Source organism: Chelonia mydas, chromosome 6 (genome assembly GCF_015237465.2).
Source record: "Chelonia mydas isolate rCheMyd1 chromosome 6, rCheMyd1.pri.v2, whole genome shotgun sequence".
Classification (NCBI taxonomy): Eukaryota; Metazoa; Chordata; order Testudines; family Cheloniidae; genus Chelonia; species Chelonia mydas.
Window position 1 is genome coordinate 21033699 of NC_051246.2, and position 25780 is coordinate 21059478.

The following is a 25780-nucleotide window of genomic DNA, read 5'->3' on the forward strand; positions in this document are numbered from 1 at the left end:
TCTCTTTCCCCTTGCGTGGCTCTTGTTTTGTCTTGAGGCAAACAGGATCCGACTCCAGCCCATCTCAGCTAACTCTCGCTTTTCCCCCACACAGGACAGTTATTCCCACTGTTCTAAGCAAATGTCAGACGAGGGCTGAGCAGAGGGTCGGGGTCCTAAAGACTCTCTCCTGCTAAAGGGAACAAGGGATGTTAAGATGAAAGCCTTACATTTTAACTGTTTGTCCTCCTTCTGCTGCATCGTCAATAAAGCGTTAAAAGAATGTTTAATTGTGCTGCCATGGTGCCAAGCCAACTGTGGTCTCTATATGCCAAACCACAAACCTTGTGTTGAGTTAAGACACAAGTGGGGCCGTGTTCACACCTTTGGGACCCTATGTTCCATCTAAATTATTAGAGTGAAGGGGCTGAGTCCTGTGGATCTACAGGAAGGAGAGAGAAGTCAGAGGGTAAAGGAGAGGGATTGGGACTGTGATGCCCCCCCAGGAATACCCAGGGTTGTGAGTGGGGTGACCATATGTCCCATTTTGGCCAGGACAAGTCCCTTTTCTAAGCCCTATTCCAGCAATCCTGAGGTTTTTAGCAAAAGTGGGTATTTGTCCTGTTTGCTCTTGCCAACTGATCAAATGCCCATTTTTGTCAAGAAAGTCAAGTGCAGATGAACGTGCTCGGGAGGGGGGGCACAAGTGCCGATGCAGGGCTTGGACAAGCAGCGACCCCCAGCTCCACATTGGGAGGGGGGGCAGGGCTCAGCTGAGCCCTGCATGGGGAGGGCGCCGAAGGCTAGGTCCATGTGGTGTCCCGTTTTTCCATTGAGAAATATGGTCACCCTAGTTGTGAGGCACCTCACCACCACCTGTCCTTAGCATGAGGAAGTCTTGTCTGTGCATCAGCTCCCAGACACTATCAGCCTCTGTCAACACAAGCATGAACGGCCAGGCTGCCGCAGACCTCGCTCTCTGTGTGCGGGCTACTGACAGGCGCACACCAACCCCTGCATCTGCACAGTGCTCCCTGCAGTGCCCAGGCCCTTCACTGCACACACACAGAATTATGAGGGTTGCCATCCCCCAGGGGTCAGTACGCACCAGCCTGAATTATTTCAACTCAGGCTCTCCTCTACTTAATACCACAGCACTGAAATATGTGGGGAGTGAAAATAAGACCAGATTTATTAAAGATCAGCGGTTCAAGTGGGTAGTGAGTAAGGGCAATGGAGACAGAATGGTTACATATAAAACAGAAGTATAATATGCCTCCTAGAGTCTAAACTTAACAGGCTGAATCCTTGTCTCAAGTTTCATGGTGTCTGTGTATATAATGTCTTCTGCGATTTCCACAGTATGCATCCGATGAAGTGAGCTGTAGCTCACGAAAGCTCATGCTCAAATAAATTGGTTAGTCTCTAAGGTGCCACAAGTCCTCCTTTTCTTTTTGCGAATACAGACTAACACGGCTGTTACTCTGAAACAAGGCAAAAGTGCTGTCCTTTGGCTCCCCTGGGAAAGGACAAAGAGCCTCTCACAATCCCCAATGTAAAATTTCTGTTGGGGACCTCAGGATTTTCTACAGGCGCACGCAGACTTCTAAGGTCTGTATCAGTGGGGTTCTACCTCTGGTATTTGGCTCTCTGTCTCGTGGGATTTCGCCACAGACCAGGGGCCCATGAGAAGACTAGAAAGTTTGTTTGCTCCTCTGGAGTTTAAGGTCTCCAGGAGGACAGCTGTGGGGCTGGCACCAAGCAGGGCTTATGCACTAAGTTCCCTGCAGGACTCTGTTGGTCTCCTCTTCCGTGTTCCCCACTGTTAGGATATAGATATTCAGGTCTGTCTGTAAAGGCCTATACTCTAAGAATTTAGGTGTATTCTTATCACTTGGCTAGTTATAGAGGTATAAAAGAAACAATCAAAATCACTGTCTGCCAGTGTAAGGGCCTTCTCTTACTGTGACAGTCTGTGGCCCTGTTCTTAGGCTAAGGCCTTTGGCTAAGCAACAGAGGCAGCCATAAGCTGGGAAGTGAACGGTCACATCCTCACATTCCAAACTAGTCACATTGAAATAAGGTGCTACTGGGCTGTCAGGAATACAATCCTGTCCTGATAGTGCCTATCACCTCCAGAGAAAGAGAAGTGCCTAGAAAATGTAAAAGGAAACTTAGTTTGATAGCATCCTGTCTGGCAAGAACTCACTTATCAATAGCTGGGATGTGAAATCCTCACTTCTGTATTGTTTTGTCTAAAATTATAGTTCCCACTTTGCTATTGTTTGTCTGTATAATCTCTGTCTCGTTCTGTGATAGTTTCTGTCTGCTGTATAATTAATTTTGCTGGGTGTAAACTAATTAAGGTGGTGAGATATAATTGGTTACATAATCATGTTACAATATGACAGGTTTCAGAATAACAGCCGTGTTAGTCTGTATTTGCAAAAAGAAAAGGAGTACTTGTGGCACCTTAGAGACTAACCAATTTATTTGAGCATAAGCTTTCGTGAGCTACAGCTCACTTCATCGGATACAATATGTAAGGATTGGTTAGTTAAATTTCAGGAAAATGATTGGTTAAGGTATAGCTAAGCAGAACTCAAGTTTTACTATATAGTCTGCAGTCAATCAGGAAGTGGGAACAGGGAATGGGAGTGGGGAAATTGGAATCATGTTTTGCTAAGGACAGGAATGGGAACAGGAACACAGGTGTAAGGCTCTGTGATGTCAGAGCTGGGAAGGAGGATACTAAGGAAGGAAACTGGAATCATGCTTGCTGGAAGTTCACCCCAATAAACATCGAATTGTTTGCACCTTTGGACTTCGGGTATTGTTGCTCTCTGTTCATGCGAGAAGGACCAGGGAAGTGAGTGGGTGAAGGAATAAGCCCCCTAACACCCACATCCATGCTGCTCCCAAGATCAGCATTAATAGGAGCATTGGTGTTCCCAAGAGCCAGGTGCTACCAGATTAAAAATGGATTGTTGACCCTGGGATGGAGAGTTTGGGGACCAGAACCTTTCAGTTCTGGGAGGCACTCAACTGCTTCTTTTGAAAAGAATAAAAAATAAACCAATTACAAGAGGGAAAAAAACATTTATTTGAAAATAGTCCCCGCACATTTCTGCCAAGAAGAGCTCTACAAAAATAATTCTCTAAAGAGAAAATTCTGAATAATCACAAGACGAACAACACTGACCCTCCCCCAAAACTGCAGGATCTCGGAGGGCTTTGAAAGCCACGCAGTCTGCTTTTGGGATGGGGAAAACAGAGCGATGTGAGAAACCTCCCCTCCACCCCACCCCGTCACTATAGTGACCCCTCCAGAACAACTGGAGCATCAGGAGGGCGCTGCCCCTTCATCCACTCAGTAACTGAGCACTCCAGCCCTTGACAATTTAAACAGCAGGACAAAGGCAAGCAGAGCAGAGTAAGGGAATTTGCGGAGAAGTCATCCAGCTGGGGAGAATCCTGAGGGGTGGTTTAGTTGCCGTAGTTAAAGCCGTAGTTGTTCTTGTTTTGGCTCCCCTGTTGAATTGTTTGCGAGACGGCCACAGCTCCTGTTGCCACGAGAACAATGATCAGAATCACTGTCAAGATGCTCAGTACCAGGACCGCGATGTTCAGGCACTTGGCAGTCTTGCCATAGCTTCCTGCTCCATTGGCGTCACCCAGAACTTTACGATCTCTGGCCTGGGGGGAGGAAGGGGAAGTAATAAGGGTAAAGAGTGAAATGCTTGAGGCACCAAGGCCTGCTTCTCAGGGCGGCTGTGAACTTGCGGCTCTCAAGACTTTGGTGGAAGTTTTGGGTGCTCATCAACTCTCAATATCCGGCTCCAACTAGCCAGTGCTGCTGGCAAGCAGAGGTGTGGGGGGAAATGATCAGAGTGACTCCTGACACTCTGCACACCTGAGACCTCCCCACTCTGTGACTTTAGCTTCCCCTTGGGCCCTGAACTCTCCTCTCTTCATATTTCCTATGGAACTGCCTCTCGCTCTCTCTGCGACCTCGCCCATGTGCTCCACCGCCATTACAGCCCCTCAGCTGAAATCCTCCTCCCCAGAGGTTCTCATCTCCCCTAACCTTGATTTCCAGCAACTCCTCTGGCCTCCCTTAGCCCCATCCCTCAAGATGCCAACACGTGTTTAACCACCCTACCTGCCTGCTCACATGCCCCAAGAAGCACACACGGATCTTCTGCATCCTCAGAACTGCCCCTCTCTTTCCAGATTAAGTTCCAAGTTGCCCTCCTTGTTTTTAAGTCTCTCCACAGATTGGCTGTAGCCAATTTCACCAGCTCTCTCTCTCCCTCTCATCCTGCCCACTCTTTTCAGTCTTCTAGCAGCTTGTCTTTCACCTTGCAGAGAGACAAGGCGGGTAAGGTAATACCTTTTATTGGGCCAAATTCTGTTGCCAAAAGAGACAAAGTTGTACATTCCACCAACTTCTGTTGGGCCATTAAAAAAATATGACCTCACCCACCTTGTGTCTTATATCCTGGGACCAACCGAGCTACACCACATTTACACACAGTCTGGATATTTTCAGTAGGGAGAAACCTTATGGCTGAATTACCCATTTATTCACTACTGTATATTATGTCTTTATCTCATTGTTTAATTTATTCCATGGAGCGCCTGGACATGCACAGTTGTCAAGGAGTGCAGAATTCAGACAGAGAAGTCCAGTGACATGTTAATTGCGCTGCCCAAGAGAACCAGCAGAGCACCAGCACTGCCAGGCAAAAACAGGCAACCAGTAAATTCAATCACAGAAGGGGCCATTATGAGAATATAGTCCAGCTTCCTGCAGCACAGAGAATTTCACCCAACAATCCCTGTATTTAACCGACAACTTGTGGTTGAAATAGACCCTACTTCCCAGTTCTCTCAGAACTGCATTCTTTCCATTATTAGGGATTTATCTATTTGGGATAGGATTCCAGAATAAGGTAGTGTGTGACTTTAAAGCAATATAGCTCTAGTGGAATAGCTCCGTGTGCATGCTCTTATTTCAGAATATTTGCAATCGTGGATTCATAGTGTAAGAAACGTGTAAGAGACAGTGTCGTGTTTGTAAAAGTAAATATTCCTAGGAGTGCATACTTAGTAGAAGGTAAGGTATATTATGTGTGGGTAGTGAGCAGGTAGAGGCGGAGATTAAAGAGGAATCTTTATAGTTTAAAGCACCAAAAACGTAACTCAATTGGTCAGTCCTAATGGGACATCAATGTCATCACTTTATATACATTGCTTATAGAGAGCATCACTGTGTAACTAGGCCAACACCTTCTGCATGCACAGGCCCTACCAGTTAAGATGAGTACTCCACTGCTTCCCTCCTCCTCTCTGGACTTAAAATAAAATAAATGTAATTTACATCTGGACTATACAAGACTTTAAAAACATTCAAGACCGGTGAAAGACATGATGACTAATTGTCTTGGGGTGGCGGGAGGGAGAATTCCTGCAATCTTCTGTGGTTGACCTGGCTACTGTTGTCAAAATTAAGGCCCACTGTGCTTCTGAATGAGAGCATCCATACATGGGTCTATGGCAGTGTAACTTGTGTGCATTAACATCACACCTTTAGCATCACACCGTGTAGAAAAGCCCTTATTAGTAAAGGGAAGCAACTAAGGGAAATTAGGGGGGGAGGCCTCTTAATGCCTTTAGTTTAAAATGCTTTAACTGGTTTTCCCATGACACCCACGCAAATAGGGGGTTGCAGACATTTAGATATAAGTACCGCCCCAAAGTGCAGCAGAACAAAATATGCAACGTGCCTAAAAGGTGGATTGAAATTAAAATATGCAATTAGAAGTATTAACAATTCAGTTGAAAAGTCAACATTTAAGTATGCAACAAACAAAGCACCAGATGTGTAAAGGGTGCGCTTTAGGGTTTGCAGGATGGGGGATTACTTACAGAAATAAGGATTTTTTAATACATTTGCAATTACAAAGGGTGGGAGGTCAGGGAAATCCCATGTTACTGGAAGTCCAAAATGGTACTGAATGCTATAGCAAAGTACAACCATTTTAAGTATATGGATTCCTTGGGAAAGGTAACAGCAAATATATGAAGCCAGGGCAACCTAAAGGCTCTGATACAGAAAGCAGGGCTGTCCTTAGGCATAGGCGGCTGCAGAGGGCACGAAAATTTGGGGCACCCCTGGTCTTAGAGTCCACCCTCCCACCCTTCCTATCCCTGTTCTGACCCTTCCTGCAGGCTCCCACAGCTAGCTGCTGCAGCCTGGTGAGTCTTCCTCTGGAGCGGATCCAGTAACTTAAAAGTGAAAAAGCCTTCCAGCCTGCCAGACCTATTAGCACAACACTGAAACTGTTAAAGGGCCATTCAAGTGGTAATGAAGCCAATTTACAGGCATTTGCCAACCCCAAGGTACATACTGTCAGTTTCCGACTTTACTGACAAAACCAGTTATGCATTACGGTAATATTTACTCAGACTGCATTAGGGCTAGTCTATGCTGGCAATGTTAAAGCGCTGTGACTCCGCCACCGTGAGGCGGGCCGGGCGGCTCAGTATCCTTTGCTGCCTCATCCCTACCCCTCCCCACCGGGCTGCGAGCCTGGGCTGCTGGTCCGGCATAGTGGCACCAGTTTAATAATACAATGTAGGGCCCCATAAATCCTAAGGACGGCCCTAACAGAAAAGCACATTAAAAGACCCCAAAAATGTTCTTTTTTAATTTAATCAAGTTTAGGTGCATAACTCATGATTTTTGCATTCTTGGCTGTCAATTTATCGTAGGGTTCTAGGTTTAAACAAGTTACAGTAGAAGTTTGCCTTTGAGACGGATTTCCTGCAAGGTAGCACAGTGCCCTTAGAGCCTGAATTTTAAAAATATTGCAGCGACTCGTGGGATTTTCAGACGCATGTGGGTGCTTTCAATCTTAAGGAAAATCTGGCCAGTAGTGGGGACCCTTTTCCAAGAACTAGGGTGCTTGATAGAGGTAAAACAACAAAGGCAATCCCCATTGGAGGATCAAAGGGCACTGAAGAAGTTTTTACACCAACCCCAGGAACCAGTCAGCCTTGAAGGCATATGATCCCAGAATAAACTTGTGTTATAAAAACAAAATGGCATTAAAAACTGTAAATTAACTGTAAAATTGCAATACACACAGGAAATGTTACACTAGACCAGAGGTGGGCAAACTATGGCCCGCGGGCCGGACCGTCCTGCCCTGCCCTTGAGCTCCCAGCCGGGGAGGCTAGCCCCCGGCCCCTCCCCTGCTGTCCCCCCTCCCCTGCAGTCACGTGCAGCTGGCTCCATCTGGGCAGCAGGATGTGAGCTCCTGCCAATCTGAGCGGCATGTGGGGGGCGGGGGGGGGGGAGCGGCGGTGTGTGCGGGACGGCAAGAGGGGTTGGGGTTTGGATAGGGGTCAGGGCAGTCCGGGGACAGGGGGAATGGATAGGGGGTGGGGTCCCGGGGGGCCTGTCAGGGGTGTGGATAGGGGTCAGGGCAGTCAGGGGACAGGAGCAGGGGGGCTTGGATGGGGATGGGGTCCCAGGGGGCAGTTAGGGGCAGAGGGTGCCGGGAGGGGGCAATCAGGGACAGGAAATGGTAGGGGGCGGATAGGGGGTGGGGCCCAGGCTCTTTGGGGAGGCACAGCCTTCCCTACCCAGCCCTCCATACAGTTTCACGCCCCGATGTGGCCCTCCGGCCAAAAAGTTTGCCCACCCCGGGCTAGACGCTCTGTACAATGTGATTGCTGAAGCTCCGAGCGACTGTTCCTATTTTTCAAAGCTTATTTGCTATTAAAAATACAAATTAAAGAGCGCAATGACATCCCTCCGCACAATGTTAGCAGAAGGAAATGACAGACGGTGCTGACCGTAATAAAAAGGGCATTTTAAAAAACAAATAAATGTACAGGAGTGAAGCTGTACTCCCAGTGGATTACAAGAAAAGGAGTCCAGGTCAGGGACTCACAACCTTGGGTCAGACAATTTTGCAAACTGCTAGGAGGCTTTCTGCAGCCACGCAGCTGAGAAGGGATCGCTTTAAACACTGCTAACAGGCCCGGCAAAAACTGTAAGGTTTCGGGTGGGGGTGCAGGGGGGATGCCTGTAAAATACGTCTCTGATCCAGGTCTCCTTTGGCAGCTCCATCCATGATTTCCGAGAGGGAGGAGCAGCCTTGAAGATCACAGCCCTGGGAAGCGGGTGCCCAGCCCTGCCTGGCTGCCCCGCACCTGCTTAACGGGGGGGACTCGCCTCCCCCGCCCCGGGCCGGGCACCTGTCGCTCGCGGGCAGCGCCCCGGGCTCACCTTGAAGGAGAAGACCAGAGCCATGAAGCCGAGGCAGCAGACGTTGCAGAAGACGGTGTTGAAGAGGGACCAGAGCACGAAGTCGCGGGGCGGCTCCTGCCCGGGCCCGCCCTGCCCGGGGCCGCTCTGCGCGAGGCCGGTGTAGGGGTAGGAGTACGGGGGAGCCGAGGCGCCCGGCCCCATCTTGCCGCCGTCGCGGGGCTGCAGGTCGAGGCTCACGCTGGGATCCATGGCGAGGGCTCTGCCCGCTGCGGGGCGGGGGCTGCAGATATGCCGCGCGGGGTGGGGCCGGCGGGGGCGGAGCTGGGCCGGCGCGGGGCCGGGGGCAGAAAAGAGGGGAAACGAAACTCACGCCGGAGCCCGGGGCAGGTTGCGGAAACGCGCCCCAAGGCGAGCGCGGTAGGGGCACGAGCTGGGGGAGGGGTGCTGTAAGGCAGGGTGGAGAACAAGCCGCGATTTGTTTAAAACCATCCAAACAGCTGGGGGGTTGTTTTTTTTTTTATTTAAATCGGATTTTGGTTTTTTGATAAAATCCTTTTTGAGGGAAAAACCCTATCTCGAGACAGTTTTAATTAAGATACGTTCCAGTTCAAAGAGAGCTCATCACGGAATCGGGATTCTAAATTCTGAGTCTCTCGGAGGAGACAATATATTCGTGTAATGTTTAAGAAAAGTTTTTATAAATGAGTTCCAATAGTTCTTGGATTAGGGACCCAACCTTATGGGGTGCCAGGGGCTTCTGTATAGATTATTTAGGTTAATCTTTCTATCTACCCAATGGGGCTCAGTGTAGAAGATACCATCAGAGATGCGTAGTTTTGCAGTTCTCAAACTGTGGTTTTGTGTCTCCAGAGGTAGCATGCCTCTTACCAGCAAAAATGTTTTAAAATAATTAAACAATATAGAGAGGTGAGAAATAACAGACCTCAACCCTATTGTCGCTCTGCAAATCTGTGTACACAGAGTCAATCCCTGACCGCTCTCTAAAAGTGCAAAGTTTCGAAAAGTTCAATGAATAGAAGATTGTTGGGGGCAGAATAGATTTGGAGAAGGAGAAGTCTGGAGATAAATGTGAGAAGGGAGGGACAGGCAGTAGAAACAAAAGTGAAACTGTTTGAGCAGCATATTCCAGAAGTCTTGAGGTCTTTCTGAGGGTAGCCTTCGTTGATTTGAGATCTACCAGACCATTCTCTCGCTAGAAGGGAAAACCGATAATGGTACGGGCAGCAGTTTGGGAATAAGAACCATTCAAGAAATATGTGCTTGCTGATGATGTTTTAAAGAAAGTCACACCAGTGAACTCATAGAATCATAGAAGATGAGGCTTGGAAGAGACCTCAGGAGGTCATCTAGTCCAACCCCCTGCTCAAAGCAGGACCAATCCCCAACTAAATCATCCCAGCCAGGGCTTTGTCAAGCCGGGCCTTAAAAACCTCTAGGGATGGCGATTCCACCACCTCCCGAGGTAACCCATTCTAGTGCTTCACCACCCTCCTAGTGAAATAGTGTTTCCTAATATCCAACCTAGACCTCCCCCACTGCAACTTGAGACCATTGCTCCTTGTTCTGTCATCTGCTACCACTGAGAGCAGCGTAGCTCCATCCTCTTTGGAACCACCCTTCAGATAGTTGAAGGCTGCTATCAAATCCCCCTTCACTCTTCTCTTCTGCAGACTAAATAACCCAGTTCCCTTAGTCTCTCCTCGTAAGTCATGTGCTCCAGCCCCCTAATCATTTTTTTGCCCTCTGCTGGACTCTTTCTAATTTTGTCCACATCCCTTCTGTAGTGGGGGGACCAAAACTGGACACAGTACTCCAGATGTGACCTCACCAGTGCCGAATAGAGGGGAATAATCACTTCCCTCGATCTGCTGGCAGTGCTCCTACTAATACAGCCCAATATGCTGTTGACCTTCTTGGCAACAAGAGCACAGTGTTGACTCATATCCAGCTTCTCGTCCACTGTAATCCCCAGGTCCTTTTCTGCAAAACTGCTGCCGAGCCATTCGGTCCCTCGTCTGTAGCGGTGCATGGGATTCTTCCTTCCTAAGTGCAGGACTCTGCACTTGTCCTTGTTGAACCTCATCAGATTTCTTTTGGCCCAATCCTCCAATTTGTCTAGGTCACTCTGGACCTTATCCCTACCCTCCAGTGTATCTACCTCTCCCCCCAGCTTAGTGTCATCTGTGAACTTGTTGAGGGTGCAGTTCATCCCATCATCCAGATCATTAATAAAGATGTTGAACAAAATCAGCCGCAGGACTGACCCCGAGGCACTCCGCTTGATACTGGCTGCCAACTAGACACCGAGCTGTTGATGACTACCCATTGAGCCCGACAATCTAGCCAGCTTTCTATACACCTTATAGTCCATTCATCCAGCCCATACTTTTTTAACTTACTGGCCAGAAAACTGTGGGAGACCGTATCAAAAGCTTTGCTAAAGTCAAGATATATCACATCCACCAATTTTCCCATATCCACAGAGGCAGTTATCTCATCATAGAAGGCAATCAGGTTGGTCAGGCATGACTTGCCCTTGGTGAATCCATGTTGACTGTTCCTGATCACCTTCCTCTCCTCCAAGTGCTTCAAAATGGATTCTTTGAGGACCTGTTCCATGATTTTGCTGGGGACTGAAGTGAGGCTGACCGGTCTGTAGTTCCCTGGATTCTCTTTCTTCCCTTTTTAAAATATGGGCACTATATTTGCCTTTTTCCAGTTGTCCGGGACCTTCCCCAATCACCACGAATTTTCAAAGATAATGGCCAATGGCTCTGCAATCACATCAGCCAAATCCCTCAGCACCCTTAGATGCATTAGGTCTGGACCCATGGACTTGTGCATGTCCAGCTTTTCTAAATAGTCCTTAAAGTGTTCTTTCACTACTGAGGGCTGCTCACCTCCTCCCCATACTGTGTTGCCCAGTGCAGCAGTCTGGGAGCTGACCTTGTCTCTGAAGACTGAAGCAAAAAAAGCATTGGGTACTTCAGCTTTTTCCACATCGTCTGTCACTAGGTTGCCTCTCTCATTCAGTAAGGGTCCCACACTTTCCCTGACCTTCTTCTTGTTGCTAACGTACCTGTAGAAACCTTTCTTGTTACCCTTCACATCCCTTGCTAGCTGCAACTCCAGCTTTGCCTTGGCCTTCCTGATTATACCTCTGCATGCTTGAGCAATATTTTTATACTCCTCCCTAGTCATCTGTCCAAATTGCCACTTCTTGTAAGCTTCCTTTTTGAGTTTAAGTTCACCAAAGATTTCACTGTAAAGCCAAGCTGGTCGCCTGCCATATTTGCTATTCTTGCTATTGGGATGGTTTGTTCCTGCACCCTCAATAAGGCTTCTTTAAAATACAGCCAGCTCTCGTGGACTCCTTTCCCCCTCATATTAGCCTCCCAGGGGATCCTGCCCATCAGTTCCCTAAGGGAGTCTAAGTCTGCTTTTCTGAAGTCCAGGGTCCATATTTTGCTACTCTCCTTTCTTCCTATTGTCAGGATCCTGAACTCAACCATCTCATGGTCACTGCTGCCTAGGTTGCTACCCACTTCTGCTTCCCCTACCAATTCTTCCCTGTTTGTGAGCAGCAGGTCAAGAGGAACGTGGCCCCTAGTTGGTTCCTCCAGCACTTGTACCGGGAAGTTGTCCCCAACACTCTCCAAAAGCTTCCTTGATTGTCTGTGCATTGCTGTATTGCTCTCCTCATCTACCTCATCCTTCTGATCCAGTGGTCTATAGCACATGCCCACCACAACATCACCTTTGTTGCTCTTACCTCTAAACTTAACCCAGAGACTCTCAATAGGCTTTTCTCCAGTTTCACACTGGAGCTCTGAACAATCATACCATGCTTTTACATACAATGCAACTCCTCCACCTTTCTTCCCGTACCTGTCCTTCCTCAACAGTTTATACCCATCCATGACAGTGCTCCAATCATGTGAACTGCCCCACCAAGTTTCTGTTATTCCAGTCACATCATAGTTCCTTGATTGTGCCAGGACTTCCAATTATTCCTGCTTATTTCCAGGCTTCTTGCGTTCATGTACATACACCTAAGATAACTAGCCAATTGCCCTACTTTCTCAGTATGATTCATGAGGCTTCCCATCTTGTACCCTCCTCCTTGTGTTTCCTCCTGGTATCCCACTTCCCCACTTACCTCTGGGCTTAGGTCACCATCCCCCGGCAAACCTAGTTTAAAGCCCTCCTCACTAGGTTAGCAAGCCTGCCTGCGAAGATGCTCTTCCCTCTCTTCATTAGGTGGATCCCATCTGGTGGAACTGGTGGAAGTCACTTAAGCACATGGGTTCAGAAACTGTTGAAGTGATAATCTCACTTTTAACAGCAGTAGCTTCTTCTGCCGGTGTAGAAAGAATATTTTCTTCCTTTGGACTAATTCATTCCAAACTGAGAAATCGTTTGGGACCTGAAAAAGCAGGAAAGCTTGTTTTTCTTTTGCAGATTATGAACAAACAGGAAAATGAAGGTGAAGACGACTGAGTTAGCTGCAGAAGCCAATATTGTAAGTTTCTCATGTTGACCTGGCTGACATAGTCAATTTTTTTTTAATATTTCATTTAACTATTTCAGTTAAAAACAATTTTAACAAACAAACCTGATTTTAAAAAACTTGAATGTTTAAATTCAAAAAATCATATGCTTGTTTTGTTAAAATATGATATGTTTACTGTTGAAGAAAAAAATCCAGAATACATAATATTGTTGTTTTAGTTAAATAAAACAATTTAAATGTCTGTCTGGTGATGTTCTCCTCTTAATACAGCCTGGCAAGAAAATCATAGAATCATAGAATATCAGGGTCGGAAGGGACCACAGGAGGTCATCTAGTCCAACCCCCTACTCAAAGCAGGACCAATCCCCAATTTTTGCCCCAGATCCCTAAATAGCCCCCTCAAGGATTGAGCTCACAAGCCTGGGTTTAGCAGGCTAATGCTCAAACCACTGAGCTATCCCTCCCCCCAAATCCTCCAAATATTAATGATTAACCTGTTGAACTGGAGATAGTTCACTTCCCACTGACTTCATAAATATCTGCTTCAATTACCTTTGGTAAAAGAAATATCAAACAATCATTCATTTTCTGATATAGCTGTAAAACTAATCTGAAAAGTTTTCAAAATAAATTACATTAACAATGTATAGTGTGTACCTTCTAAAAATGAAACCTACATCTATCTCTGAGTTGTGAAGAATATGCATTAAGGTTATAACAACCAACAAGAATGCACTTTTATTTAGAAATCCATGATTAAATCGAGTCTTCCTGACTAGTGATTTAAATCAAATCCACCCTGTTGTAAGGACATGCTAGGGGAGGCAGAGCTGTAGGGGGCAGGCTGGGGGAAGTAGGGGGAGCTCGCTGTAGGGGTAGAGGCTAGAGGAAGAGGGTATGATAGGGACAGATCAGTGGAGGAGGAGCTGGCGGGGGCGGGTTGGGGAAGTTGAATCTGTTGTTATGGGGTAGAGGCTGCGGGGGTTCAGGGACCTGGATGTGTTGCTATGGGGTACAGGCTGAGGGATCTGTAGGGAGCAGGGTGGGTTGGGGAAGCTGGATCTGTCGCTGTGGGGTACAGGCTGGGGGGAGCTGCAGGGGGCAGGTTGGGGAAGCTGGATCTGTCACTATGGGGTACAGGCTGGGGGAGCTGTCGCGGGCGGGGTGGGTTGGGGGAGCTGGAACTGTCATTATGGGGTACAGGTTGGGGGAGCTGCAGGGAAAGGGGACAGGCTGAGGGGGACAGACTCGGCAGGTAGACCGAGAGGGGATTAGCCAAGGGGGAGCAGCCTGTAGGTGCAGTGGAGAACAGTAGCAGTGGGACTATCATGGGGGCAGGCTCTGGGTGAGAGCAACAGGCTATGGGTAGGGTGTGACTGGAGGTGTCCGCTCTCCAAGAGGCCAAAAGCCCAAAGCACGGAGGTAAGGGGAGGGAGAGACCAGCCCTGCTTTTCTACCCCCTCAGCATGTAACTGGTTGCACTCACTCACCCTGGCCTGCTGAGGTGCAGCTCAGGGTAACGGCGGATGATCATTCTACCAGTATCTCAGCCCCTTTGCAATGGAGGCCTTCTGCATCTGGGGGCTCCGAGTTGGTTTCCATTCTCTGTTGTGACTCTCTCGCCCTCATTGGACTCCAAGCCAGAGGAACATTCAGACACACTGATTTTTGTGGGCTGAGCCTTATCATTTAGACCAGTCACTTGTTGGGGTGCTGCACAGCCTTTGAAGTACCCACTTGTTGGGGTGCTAAAGGCCAAATGCAGAAGTAAAAGATACTACAGGAAGTTGCAACTCATATGCAGAGCAGGCAGCAAGCATTCCAGGGGAAGCACCAGTGGTCAGCGTTAGGAGTAGGGGCTGTGCCAGGAGGAGCAGAGCAGATGTTAGAGCGAACTAGACCGGGGCGAGTGAGAACCCAGGGGAAGCTGCTAGTGGCTCTCGTGTGACCAGACACAAAAGCTAGGAGCTCGTGGCTCTCCGTTTGTGTGTGAAACTCAGTTTGAGTTCTAGGAAAGCCTGACTCCTTAGCATCCAGACTCTCTCCTTCTTGTGAATTCACAAGAGAACCCAGTCAGGGCTAAGGAGGAGCTCTGCCCTGGGTTATGTGACTGCCTCTCCACCTCTGGATCTTCCTTCTGCAGCTGCCCCCTTTGCAGGCATCTCTCTGCCTGGAGAGCTCCTCTAGGGCAGTGATTTTCAAACTTTTTTCTGGCGACCCAGTTGAAGAAAATTGTTGATGCCTGTGACCCAACGGAGCTGGGGATAAGGGGCTTGGGGTGTGGGAGGGGCTCAGGGCTGGGGCAGGGGATTGGGGTGCGAAAGGGGGTCAGGACTCTGGGCTGGGGAGTGAAGGCTCTGGGGTAGGGCTGGGGACGAGGGGTTTGGGGTGCAGGAAGGGGCTCTGGGTTTGGGGGTGCTTAGGGCTGGGGTAGGGGATTAAGGTGTGGGCTTGGGGCATGGGCTTACCTTGGGCGGCTCCGGGTCAGCGGTGCAGAGGGGTGCTAAGGCAGGCTTCCTGCCTGTCCTGACACCGCGGACCGCGCTGTGTCCCGGAAGCGGTCAGCAGCAGGTCCAGCTCCTAGGCGGAGGCACACAAGCAGCTCCGCGTGGCTCTCAGCCACAGGCACCGCCTCCCCCGAGTTCCCATTGGCCGGTTCCCAGCTAATGGGAGTGCGGAGCTGGTGCTGGCGGCAGGGGGAGCACGCGGAGCCCTGTGCCCCACCCCGCCTAGGAGCCGGACCTGCTGCTGGCCACTTCCGGGGCGCAGCGCGGTGTCAGAACAGGTAGGGACTAGCCTGCCTTAGCCGGGCAGCACCGCCGACGGGACTTTTAACGGCGCAGTCGGCAGTGCTGACCAGAGCTGCCGCGACCCAGTGCCTTACATTCTGCGACCCAGTACTGGGTCGTGACCCGCAGTTTGAAAACCACTGCTCTGGGGTAAGGGTGACCATATGTTCTGTTTTGGCCGGGACAGTCCCTTTTTTACGCCCTGTCCCAGGCTTCCCAATGTTTTTGACAAAACTGGGCGTTTGTTTCCAATTGCTCTGCGAACTGATCATCAGTTGGCAAGAGCAAACGGGACAAATGCCCGGTGTTGCCAAGAAAGTGGGGTGGGAACCCTAGCGGGCCGTAGAGGAATGTGCGGGGTGTGGGACGGGGCAAGTGGCAACACCAGCCCTGTGGTGGAGGGAAGGCTGGGGGGAGTGGCTCGGGCTGAGCTGCCCCACATGCAGGGGGCAGAGGGGGCCTTGAGCAGCCCAGTGTGCAGGTGGGTGCTGGGGGCCTTGGGCAGTGTGGGGGGCTTGGACCACCCGCTCCGCATGCACAGGCAGTGGGGGAGCTTGGAGGACCAGCCCCATATGCAGGGGGTAAGGGGTTTGCAGGGAGGAGGGGGATTGCGGGTAGGCGGCGGGGTGGGGGAGGGGGACTCAGGCTGGCCCCAGACGCCGGTGAGGAAGGGGATCTCAGGCCAGCCCTGTGCTGGTGGGAGGCAGGGAGGGCTCAGGCCGCCCCAGTGAGGGGGCATGAGGGGAGAGGCTCAGGCTGGCCCTCTGGGAAAAATATGGCCACCCTATCTATGTGACCACCCCCTCTTCAGCAGAGTCCCAGGGCTCCTTTGTGGCCACCCCCTCCAGGCCAGTCCTGGCACATGTAAGAACAAAGCAAGGGAGGGTTGCTTTACGGTGTGTGCTAATTCCTGCTAGGCCTTCGCCTTCCTGCTACTTCTGCATAAGTTACGGTTTCCATTGCAGTACGCTCACTCGCTATGTCTAACAGCCCCCAACACCTCTAACTGAGCCCTGAAATCTTTTGAATAAATTGAAACCCACGTGGTTTCTACTTGAGTGTTATTCCCTGTGCATGCTGGGAACTGACAATGCGGCAGCTGACCTAAACAGTAACCAATGCCAAGGCCAATGTCTCATGCACACTGATAGGCCCTGTTTGTTTTACAACATCTGAAAACAATTTGATCTGTTCCAGCCGGAGACCTGTGCCTCAGGCCAGCCGACAGAAGTGAGAGCCGTGTGCAGCTCAGGGGGAGTCATTTGTCAGAAGAGAGACTCAGAAAAGGGGTAAAAAGTTAAAATAGAAAAAATCTGCCCCCCAGAAGTGAAGGGAATTGGAGAAGCACGTCAGGAATGATTAGCGTGCTGGATGGACCGATTGAGCAGGAGAGGTTGAAACACCGTCATCGGCCATGTCTTCAGCACAGTTCCATAGAAATTGTTGGAGCTTCACCAATTGGCACCAGCTGAAGATCTATCTCGGCTAACTGATAATGATTAAAGAAGGGCTAGAGCTGCCCAGATAGTTAAAAACACAGCCCTGCAGGGCTCCAAGGAGAATCCAGCTCATTCTCATTCCCCTGAAAGGATGTATGAGAACTGGAGGAGGGTAAGGGACCCTGGGGGCTCTAAATGCATATGAAGGAGCCCTCATTCCACCCCAAGAATAACTGAGTGGGCAGATCAGTGGGTTCCATCAGAGCCTCTTGAAATATCAGTGGATAAGCTGCGTCTGAGAGCCAAGCCTCTGAGGCCAGATCCTCAGCTGGTGTAAATTGCTAAGGCTCCATTGCTTTTAATGGAGTGTTACTGATTTACTAGCGCTGAGGATCTGACCCCTTCTGTCTCAGCCCTCCAAATGGCTCAGAGTTTGTAGCTAGAGAAGTCCAAGCCCTGGAAACAGAGAAGGCAGGGGGTTTGGCGCAGCCCCGCAGGGATATGTGTGGGCTGCATTTTCAGTAAGTTTTTGTTTAGTCTGAGCTGCTAAATCTATTGTTCTTCGTTACAGATGGCAGAGTTTGGGCCCTTTCTCCAGGGAAATGTGAACAATGTACCCTTTTTCCAGGTGTTGTGCTCAGTTTTCAGTTTTGCGTAAGCGTGTGCTCACTGAATTAAGTGAACTCCCTTTGCTTCCCCTCTCCCCCCACAAATCCCACCTCAGGGTTTACCCTCAGAGCCAATGGGCTCAGCTGGACTCTTACTCCCTTCCCCCCCCCCCCCCCGGCCACATCCTTAGCTCCAACCCCACATACAGCATGGCCCCCCCACATGGCTGCCTGCAGAGGGCAGCACAGGGCAGCCCTAGGTATGGGGCAGCCCAGCTGGCCCCCCCTGGGGAGATGCAGTCCTGCCTTGGTGCGGACAGAGACAGAGGCCAGCGGTGGCTCTGGTAGAGTAACACGACATCTCAATATTATCAGGACCATCCCCATATTAGCGGGTTTGTCTTATATATGCAACTATACCCCACCCCCAAAAAAGTGTCTAGAAATAGCAAGTGTGAAAAAATCAGGTCACCCTAGGCTCCGGGGGATGGCAGCAGATCAGGAAAATGCAAGGCAGAGCCACGGTAGGTGGAGCAGAGGAAACAAAACTCTGCTGAAGGCTCAGGGTGTGTGTGGGGTGGGGAATGGGGGTGGAGGGGGGAGGAAGAGATGCCCAGAGGTGGGGAGACGCAGGTGGGGTGTGGCAATGGGCCCTGGGGATCCAGAATGGGCTGGATTGGCAGGATCGGGGCATTTGGGGTGAGGGGGGGTCTCACCTTGATGGAGCAGCTCAGTGCAGGGCAGCCCAGGCAGGTGGTCTCCTGGCACAGCAGGACATTGCAGAGGGACCAGAGCACAAAGTCCATGGTCTGCTAAGTTGGAAGCCCTGCGCGGGGTTGGGGTAGGGTGCAATCGGGCCCTGGGGCTGCTCACGGCCTGTACCTTGGACTCCATGCAGGGGTGGTGTGGGGGCAGAGTGCAGGCAGCTCTGGAGGAGGGGCTGTGGAGCCCAGGTGGGGTCAGGAAACTAAACTAAACAGAGCCAGGCCCTATATAGCCCTACTGCCCCCAGGAGGGATCTTCCTCCTCCCTTCCCCAGCTAGACCTGCCCCTGCTCCACCCATCCACCCCTGATAGGCTGGCCACAAGCAGAGAACAGAAGACCCGAGGTGCACCAATGCCAGAGGCCCTCACAATGGCAGGGAATTGATGAGGTGAAATATACCCAGATAATCTGGCATGTGACCCGCACCCACACACTGCAGAGGAAGGTCAAAACCCCGCAAGGTCTCTGCCAATCTGACCTGGGGGAAAATTCCTTCCCAATTCCAGATATGGCAGTCTGTTAGACCCTGAACATAAATGACCTAGCCAAGGACCTGAGAGAGAGAATGCTTGATTTCACCTCCAACCTACCTAGTGTCCTATCTCCAACTGGGGCCATCCCTTCAGAGGAAGGATATCCAAAATTAATGATAATAATAATAATAATAATAATAATAACACTTCCCAGAATACACTGTGGGGGAGAATTGCTTCCTCAGTGGCTGGCTGAAATCCTGAGGTATGAGCTATAGGAACATAGGCCATAAACCAGAAGTGAGTGTAATGTTCCCCTCTGGTGTTATCCGGACCAGTGATCTGCTAGGTCACTCCAGTCCTTGACTCTGGGAGCCAGCCTTACCCTGCTCTGCTGTGAGAACCCCCACTCTTGGGGTTGTTCACGCACAGCCTCTGGCATGTAAGTTGCTCCTTGGATTGTGCAACCAAATGACACTAGCCAATATCTCCGGCCCCAGACACAACCCTAGGAGCCTCTGTCTTGCAGTGTCCAGTTATACCCGCTGTACACTACAAGCTTATATGAGTTCATCAATTTAACAAATAAATTGGTATGTATGAGGCTTGTTATCCCAAGGGGAGTCTCTGACATGCTTCAAACCAAACACACTGCTTCAGGTTGAATAAACAAACAGATTTATTAACTACAAAAGATAGATTATAAGTGATTATAAATCAAAACATAACAAGTCGGATTTGGTCAAATGAAATAAAAGAAAAACGCATTCTAAGCTGATCTTAACACTTTCAATGTCCTTACAAACTTAGATGCTTCTCACCACAGGCTGGCTGGTTGCTCTTCAGCCAGGCTCTCCCCTTTGATCAGCACTTCAGTCACTTGGTGGTGATGTCTGTAAATGTAGGTGAAAGAGAGAGGAAGAGCATGGCAAACGTCTCTCCCTTTTATCATATCCTTTCTTCCCTCTTGCCTTTGCCCCCCGTTTCAGGGTCAGGTGAGCATTACCTCATTGTAGTCCCTTCTGACCAAGGTAAGGGCGGTGACTAACTTGAGAGCCCAAAAGATCCTTAGTTGCTGCCTAGGCCAGTGTCCTTTGTTCCTGTGAGGCTGGGCTGGGTTTGTCCCATACATGCCCTGATGAGGTGTGAACTGCCCCTCTGCTCTTGGAGAATTTTGCCTGCATCTTTTTAAGCCATGAGGACACATTTTCAGCCTCATAACTATATACATGAAATTGCAACCTATAACATTACTATAACAACAATGCTCAGTGCATCATGAGCCTTTCGAAGACACCTGACATGACAAACTTTGCATTAGACATCACACAAACATATTATAAGGATGAACATGGGGGTGTAGGGTGTTCCCACGAGGTACAGAATGTCACACCACCCTACTCCACTGGGTCCCAGCCCAGGGCCCTAGCAAATCCTCGCTGCCCTCAGCCTCCTCAGTTGGCAATGCACTACGCAGCTCAATGGCTGGTCTGGGATCCAACAGAGAGCACAGCAAGTCTGCCTCCTCCCCTGTCTCAGCCACAGATGAGTTACAGGGCCCACCTTTTATACTTTCTGTCCCACCCTCTGTGCTTCCAGTGTGGAGGGAGGGGGTTGGCTCTGCCCATCGGGGGGTAGGTCAAAGGCAGCGTGTGAACCGCCTGTTTGAGGGGGCTCAGCCTCCCCTGGCCTGTAATACCCAGGGCCCATGGGGCGGGTAATGGTCCCTCCCTCTCAGGACCGGAGGGAGACCACTTGGACTCATTACGGGGTAGTATTTAATCAAGCTGGAGCCAGGCATGAGCATGTAACAAGAATAAGCTCTTATTTCAGAACCCCAAGAGCTGAAGGATGATGGATTTAGGGATTTGGTTTGACCCATTATAGAGGAGGGCCAAACAAAAAATTCCAGTCAGCATGCAAGCTCCCCTCCCCACTCTTTGGCTGGGGGGTGGGAATTCCAATTTAGCTTTCTGGGAACAGCTGCTGCACAAACCATCTATTCAAACATTGGGTGATCTTTTTCAGTTTAACCTTAACTCGGAATGTCCTGGCTCTCCACATTGAGAACTGAACTGTTCTTCCAGGATGTAGACATGCTCCCAAGTGTAACATGCTCTGACCCTTAACTCCACCTTAAGGAAATTTTGGTCTAGGAATTTGTTTAGTTTTTCATGAACTGACAGGAAGTGTGTCGTCACAGCTGGGTCACTGCTTCCCGCCCTCTGCAGAGCTTTGTCGCTCCAAATGTTCTTCCTCCCCTCCCCCTTATATTTCCTAATGAAATCCATGAGGAAGGGAGGGCCATAGTTCTGAGCCATGCTCATGGCTTCTACACTCACTCATCCCAAGTTCACCCTCCAGTATACCAACCCACTGATCTGACAGCTCTGCCAGCTGCCGTCAGCCACAGCTGCTCCTGCGGTGCTCCCACACTCCAGAGAGTTTTCTTTTTGTCACCTCCAGGGTCATAATAGGGCCTACAAACTGACCCCACTTGTGAGCGCCACTGTGAAAAGTGAGTTAAAGGTCATTAAAAGTCACAGTAAGCCTAGAATAATAAACGTTGGTGGGAAAAGGTGCCAGAGGGAGACAGCCAGACCGAACTAGTTCAAAGGAAAAGGCAAAGGGATGTAATTCAAGGAGAGTGCGAAGATCACGCCTGGTAAACAAGAGGAGTGTGGAACTGGAAATCAATGCCCCAATATTGGCAGGTCAGACATCCGACCGAACTGGTGGGCAGAATAACGAGGGGATGGGCGATCCCACCAATCACACCCCAAGCACACTCGCTGATTGAACAAAGGGAAGGTGCAGGGTTCATCCAGATGGCTGCCACCCCCACCATTTCCTGGGACCCAGCCTGACACCCTTGTTCCATTCTCATCCTCATTCTGAGATGTTCTGACCAGAGCTGGCCACAGAGAAGGGACCCAGCTGACAACATCACCTGCACGGGCTTTGGCTAAATCCCATCCCTCACCTGGGTGTGAGACTTTGTCTTTCCCCCTTCCTCCCATGTGTCGTTTTCCTTCCCTACCTTATGTCTTCTCTTGCCAATCCCTCTCCTTTTTCCTTCTGTCTAATGGAAGCCTGACTTCGTTTGCCAGGCCTGCCTGTTCACAACACTGCTGGGACCAGACAGAGGCTACTAAATGCAGTGCCCTGAACAGCCGGATAAGGTACAAGTTTGCCAAGTCTCAGAGTGGCTGCTGAGACCACGTGCTGTGTTTTTCCAGCAGTGAGGTTGAAAGTGAAAAATCAACAGCAGCAACCAAAGCTGCGTTTTCTCTCTCTGCTGTTCTTCTCTTTCCCCTTGCTTGGGACTTGTTTTGTCGTGAAGCAAACAGGATCTGACATTAACAAGAGCTCCAGCTCATGTCAGCTAACTTTCTCTCTTTTCCACAGAGCTCAGTTATTATTTTCCAGACTAGGGGTTCTCAAAATAAAAATGTTGGTGGCCTCAGAGTGCAGCCATCCATTCTTGCTGGTGGCTGCTCTGACAATTTTTCCTAAAATACTCAATGAACTTTAGGAGAAACAAATAAATATGCACATATACACGTCCAAATCATTGTAATTAATGTAGGGTTTGGGGCTGGTTTGTTTGTTTTTGAAGACTCAAAGATAATGTACAGTTGTCTCTATTCTTTACTGGACGTATCGAGAATAGAAATACAAAGAAGGTGCTTTGCACCTTCTTGTCTTTTTTGTTGTTGGTTCTTTTGCATTTTTTTATTTTACTGGCTAGCTAGTAAGTCTGCTGCTGTGAAAAGTGATCCTTGTCTGTTAATATCTCTTTTCACAGCCTCCCAGCTAGCTACTAAGTCTGCTGTGAAAAGTGACATTAACAAATATACAAATATCAATTTTCACAGCAGACTTCTCAGCCCCAACTCCTGGGGACAAATTAAGCCCAAGATGGGGAGGTGGGGAGGGAGGCAGCAGGGGTCAGGGCAATGGGGGAGGGGGTGAGCCCGGGGTTGGCACCCCCACCACATGGCTGGGGGATGGAGCTTACCGCCGCTTGGATGGAGCCTGAAGCCCGCCACCCCACGATGGAATCCTGACCACACCACACCTGGAAGGTGAGGAACTCACTGGCTGCCTGCTCCTCCAGTGTTTGTGTCTCCAAAGGGGGGCAGGGTCCAACACCTGCTGGTAGCCCCCGGGGAGGGGCCGCTTCTTCCCCCCCCCCCCCCCCCGGCCCCCGCAATCACTATCCAGGAGGCTGTGGCCTCAAGAAAAGCCGCAGCGGCTGCATTTGAGAAATGCTGATCTGAGTAACTGTCAGACAAGGGCTAGGGAAAGGGAGGTGGTCCTTCTAAAGACTCTCCTGCTAAAGGGAACAAGGGATGTTGTTAGGACGAAAGCCTTACTTAATGCTTTACATTTTAATTGTTTGTCCTTCTTTTGCTGCATCTCCAATAAAGTGTTAAAAGAATGTGTTGCCATCAGGGCCGTACCTAGCCATTTTGGTGCCCTACGCAGCCCCCCCATGGGGGTGGGCTGTGTGGGGCCACAGGCCTCCGCGGGGGGGGCGGGGGGTAAAGGGGCGCTGGCCACTGCCTGCGGGAAGTGGAGTGACCTGGCCCCAGCCTGCTCTGCTCCCCTGGCTCCCAGGCTTAAGGTGGGGGTCAGGGGGAAACGGCCCCCCAGCACTCGCCAGCAGCGTGGCTGGTAGCCAGGGGAGCAGAGCAGACTGGGGCCGGGTCTCTCTGCTTACCACCGCCGGTAAGTGCAGGGAGCCCGACCCCTGCTGCAATCCTCAGGGGAAGGGCTGGCTGGAGTGGGGGCAGGGCGGGGGCGGAGCAGGGGCGGGAAGAGGCGGGGCTGAGGCGGAACAGGGGCGGGGGCCATGGGGAAGAGTGGAGCAGGGGCTGGAGCAGCACACAGGGGTGTAGGGCACCAGGAAATTCCTATGCAGCTGTGTACTTTGCATATGGGTAGGGACGGCCTTGGTTGCCATGGTGCCAAGCTGGCCGTGGTCTCTGTATGCCAAACCATAAACCTTGTGTTGAGTTAGACACAAGTGGGGCCATGTTAATACCTTTGGGACCCTATATGCCATCTAAATGAATACACCACCACCAAGTTGCAGTGAAGGGGCTGAGTCTGTTACCCCCAAAATTAGACTTTTGGCACCCCGCAATAGCCTGCCTAACTCAATTTATTAATTTGTCTGTTTTGGTAGGTAAAAGGGGGTGGCCCGCTCTCGAGGATTTGCCAGGTTTTTACCGCGGGTTTCTGTCCGCCCTTTGGAGGACTCCCTGGAACAGACTACCTCTGTTGACCCTTGGAAGGACATGGATACAGCATTCCACTCAAAGGATTGACATCCAGCCAGTATTCTTCGAAAACAAAATTATTCTTTATTTAGCACAATATTCCCTAATACAACAAATTTATTAAACGAACAAAGAATCCATACATTTTCTTAACAAGGCATAACTTCTGTTAGCACAGGTACATACCAAAGCATTCCAAATTGTAATATCAGACCATTGAAACAAGAGCTTCAAGTGGTTACATTCCCTATGGAATGGCCAGTCACACATAGAATGCTGACAGCAAATCCTTAAACACTGACATTATAACAAACATCCAGCTTTCTTATCCCATGCATACGTTATACTTTATATTAGAATCGCCATGCTTACCTGACCGCTGTCTTCCTTTCCCTTTGAATAGTCCTGCTCTGTCAATGGTCTAATTGCTGCGGCTGCTTCGCTGCCACTGTTTGCCTTTCCTTCAGCGATTTTAGCCCTTTTTGTTTTCTACCTCTTTGGTCTTTTCTTTTGATGATGCTTCTATTACTCCCACTCACACTGACGGGCAAACACAGACTAAATGAAGCCTGTCAGCTACCTTCCTTCTACACAGATTTTGACCTATTGGGATTGCTTACTTTTACAGTCCCACCACCAATCAGGTTTAAGCCCTCTATCTGTCAATCAAAGCTGGACCTGATTAAAGACCTGTGTTATGCTTTAACTGACCCCTCTCTTCAGGGTTTGGGAGTGACTGGGATGATTTAGTTGGGGTTGGTCCTGATTTGAGCACGGGGTTGGACTAGATGACCTCCTGAGGTCCCTTCCCACCCTGAGATTCTAGGATTCTATGATTCTGTGACCTTTGTTCACTTCAGCCTGCCTGCTTGCTATTGGCCGAATCGCTCCCAGACCTCCATTTTGGATTTCTCTGTGACTGCTGGCGACCGCCATTTGGTTATCGCCAGCCACAACCACCTAAACTATAAATTATTAAACCTCTATGATTATAAACAACTACCCATATCTAAGTGTAGCCAAACACTAGGCTTCACTGGCACCACTCTCCTTGGTATTAAATTACCCAAGTTGAATGTCGTTTTCTCCCGGCTTCAGCTCGTGGTGGCACCCAGCGCTCTTAGTGCTGGATTCCTTACGCAGCACAGAGCAGCTGAAAAAGCTCCTGTATCAAGTCCTGTGGAGCTCCACAGAGCTGAAGGAGAGAGAGAGACATCAGGGGGTAAAGGACAGGGATTGGGACTCTGTGATGCCCGTTTGTGAGGCACCTCACCACCACCTGTCCTTAGCATGAGGAAGTCTTTTTGTGCATCAGCTCCCAGATACCACCAGCCTCTGTCAGCACAAGCATGAACGGCCAGGCCGCCGCAGACCTCGCTCTCTGTGTGCGGGATACTGATAGGCGCACACCAACCCCTGCATCTGCACAGTGCTCCCTGCAGTGCCCAGGCCCTTCACTGCACACACACAGAATTACGAGGGTTGCCATCCCCCAGGGGACAGTACACACCAGCCTGAATTATTTCAGCTCAGGATCTCCTCCGCTTAATACCACAGCGCTGAAATATGTGGGGAGTGAAAATAAGACCAAAATTATTAAAGATCAGAGGTTCAAGTGGG

The 25780-nt window shown here is 49.9% G+C and overlaps 1 protein-coding gene across 1 annotated transcript; it reads right to left on the reverse strand.

The window, feature by feature from the left end:
- Positions 1–3058: 3058 nt before the first annotated feature.
- Positions 3059–9017, reverse strand: LOC102947577 (dispanin subfamily A member 2b). The gene is made up of 2 exons (XM_037899492.2): positions 8282–9017; positions 3059–3675 (listed from the first exon to the last, which is right to left on the reverse strand). The coding sequence occupies exons 1-2, from the start codon at positions 8510–8512 to the stop codon at positions 3466–3468; spliced, it is 441 nt and encodes a 146-aa protein (XP_037755420.1). The 5' UTR covers positions 8513–9017; the 3' UTR covers positions 3059–3465.
- Between the last annotated feature and the right edge of the window lie 16763 nt (positions 9018–25780).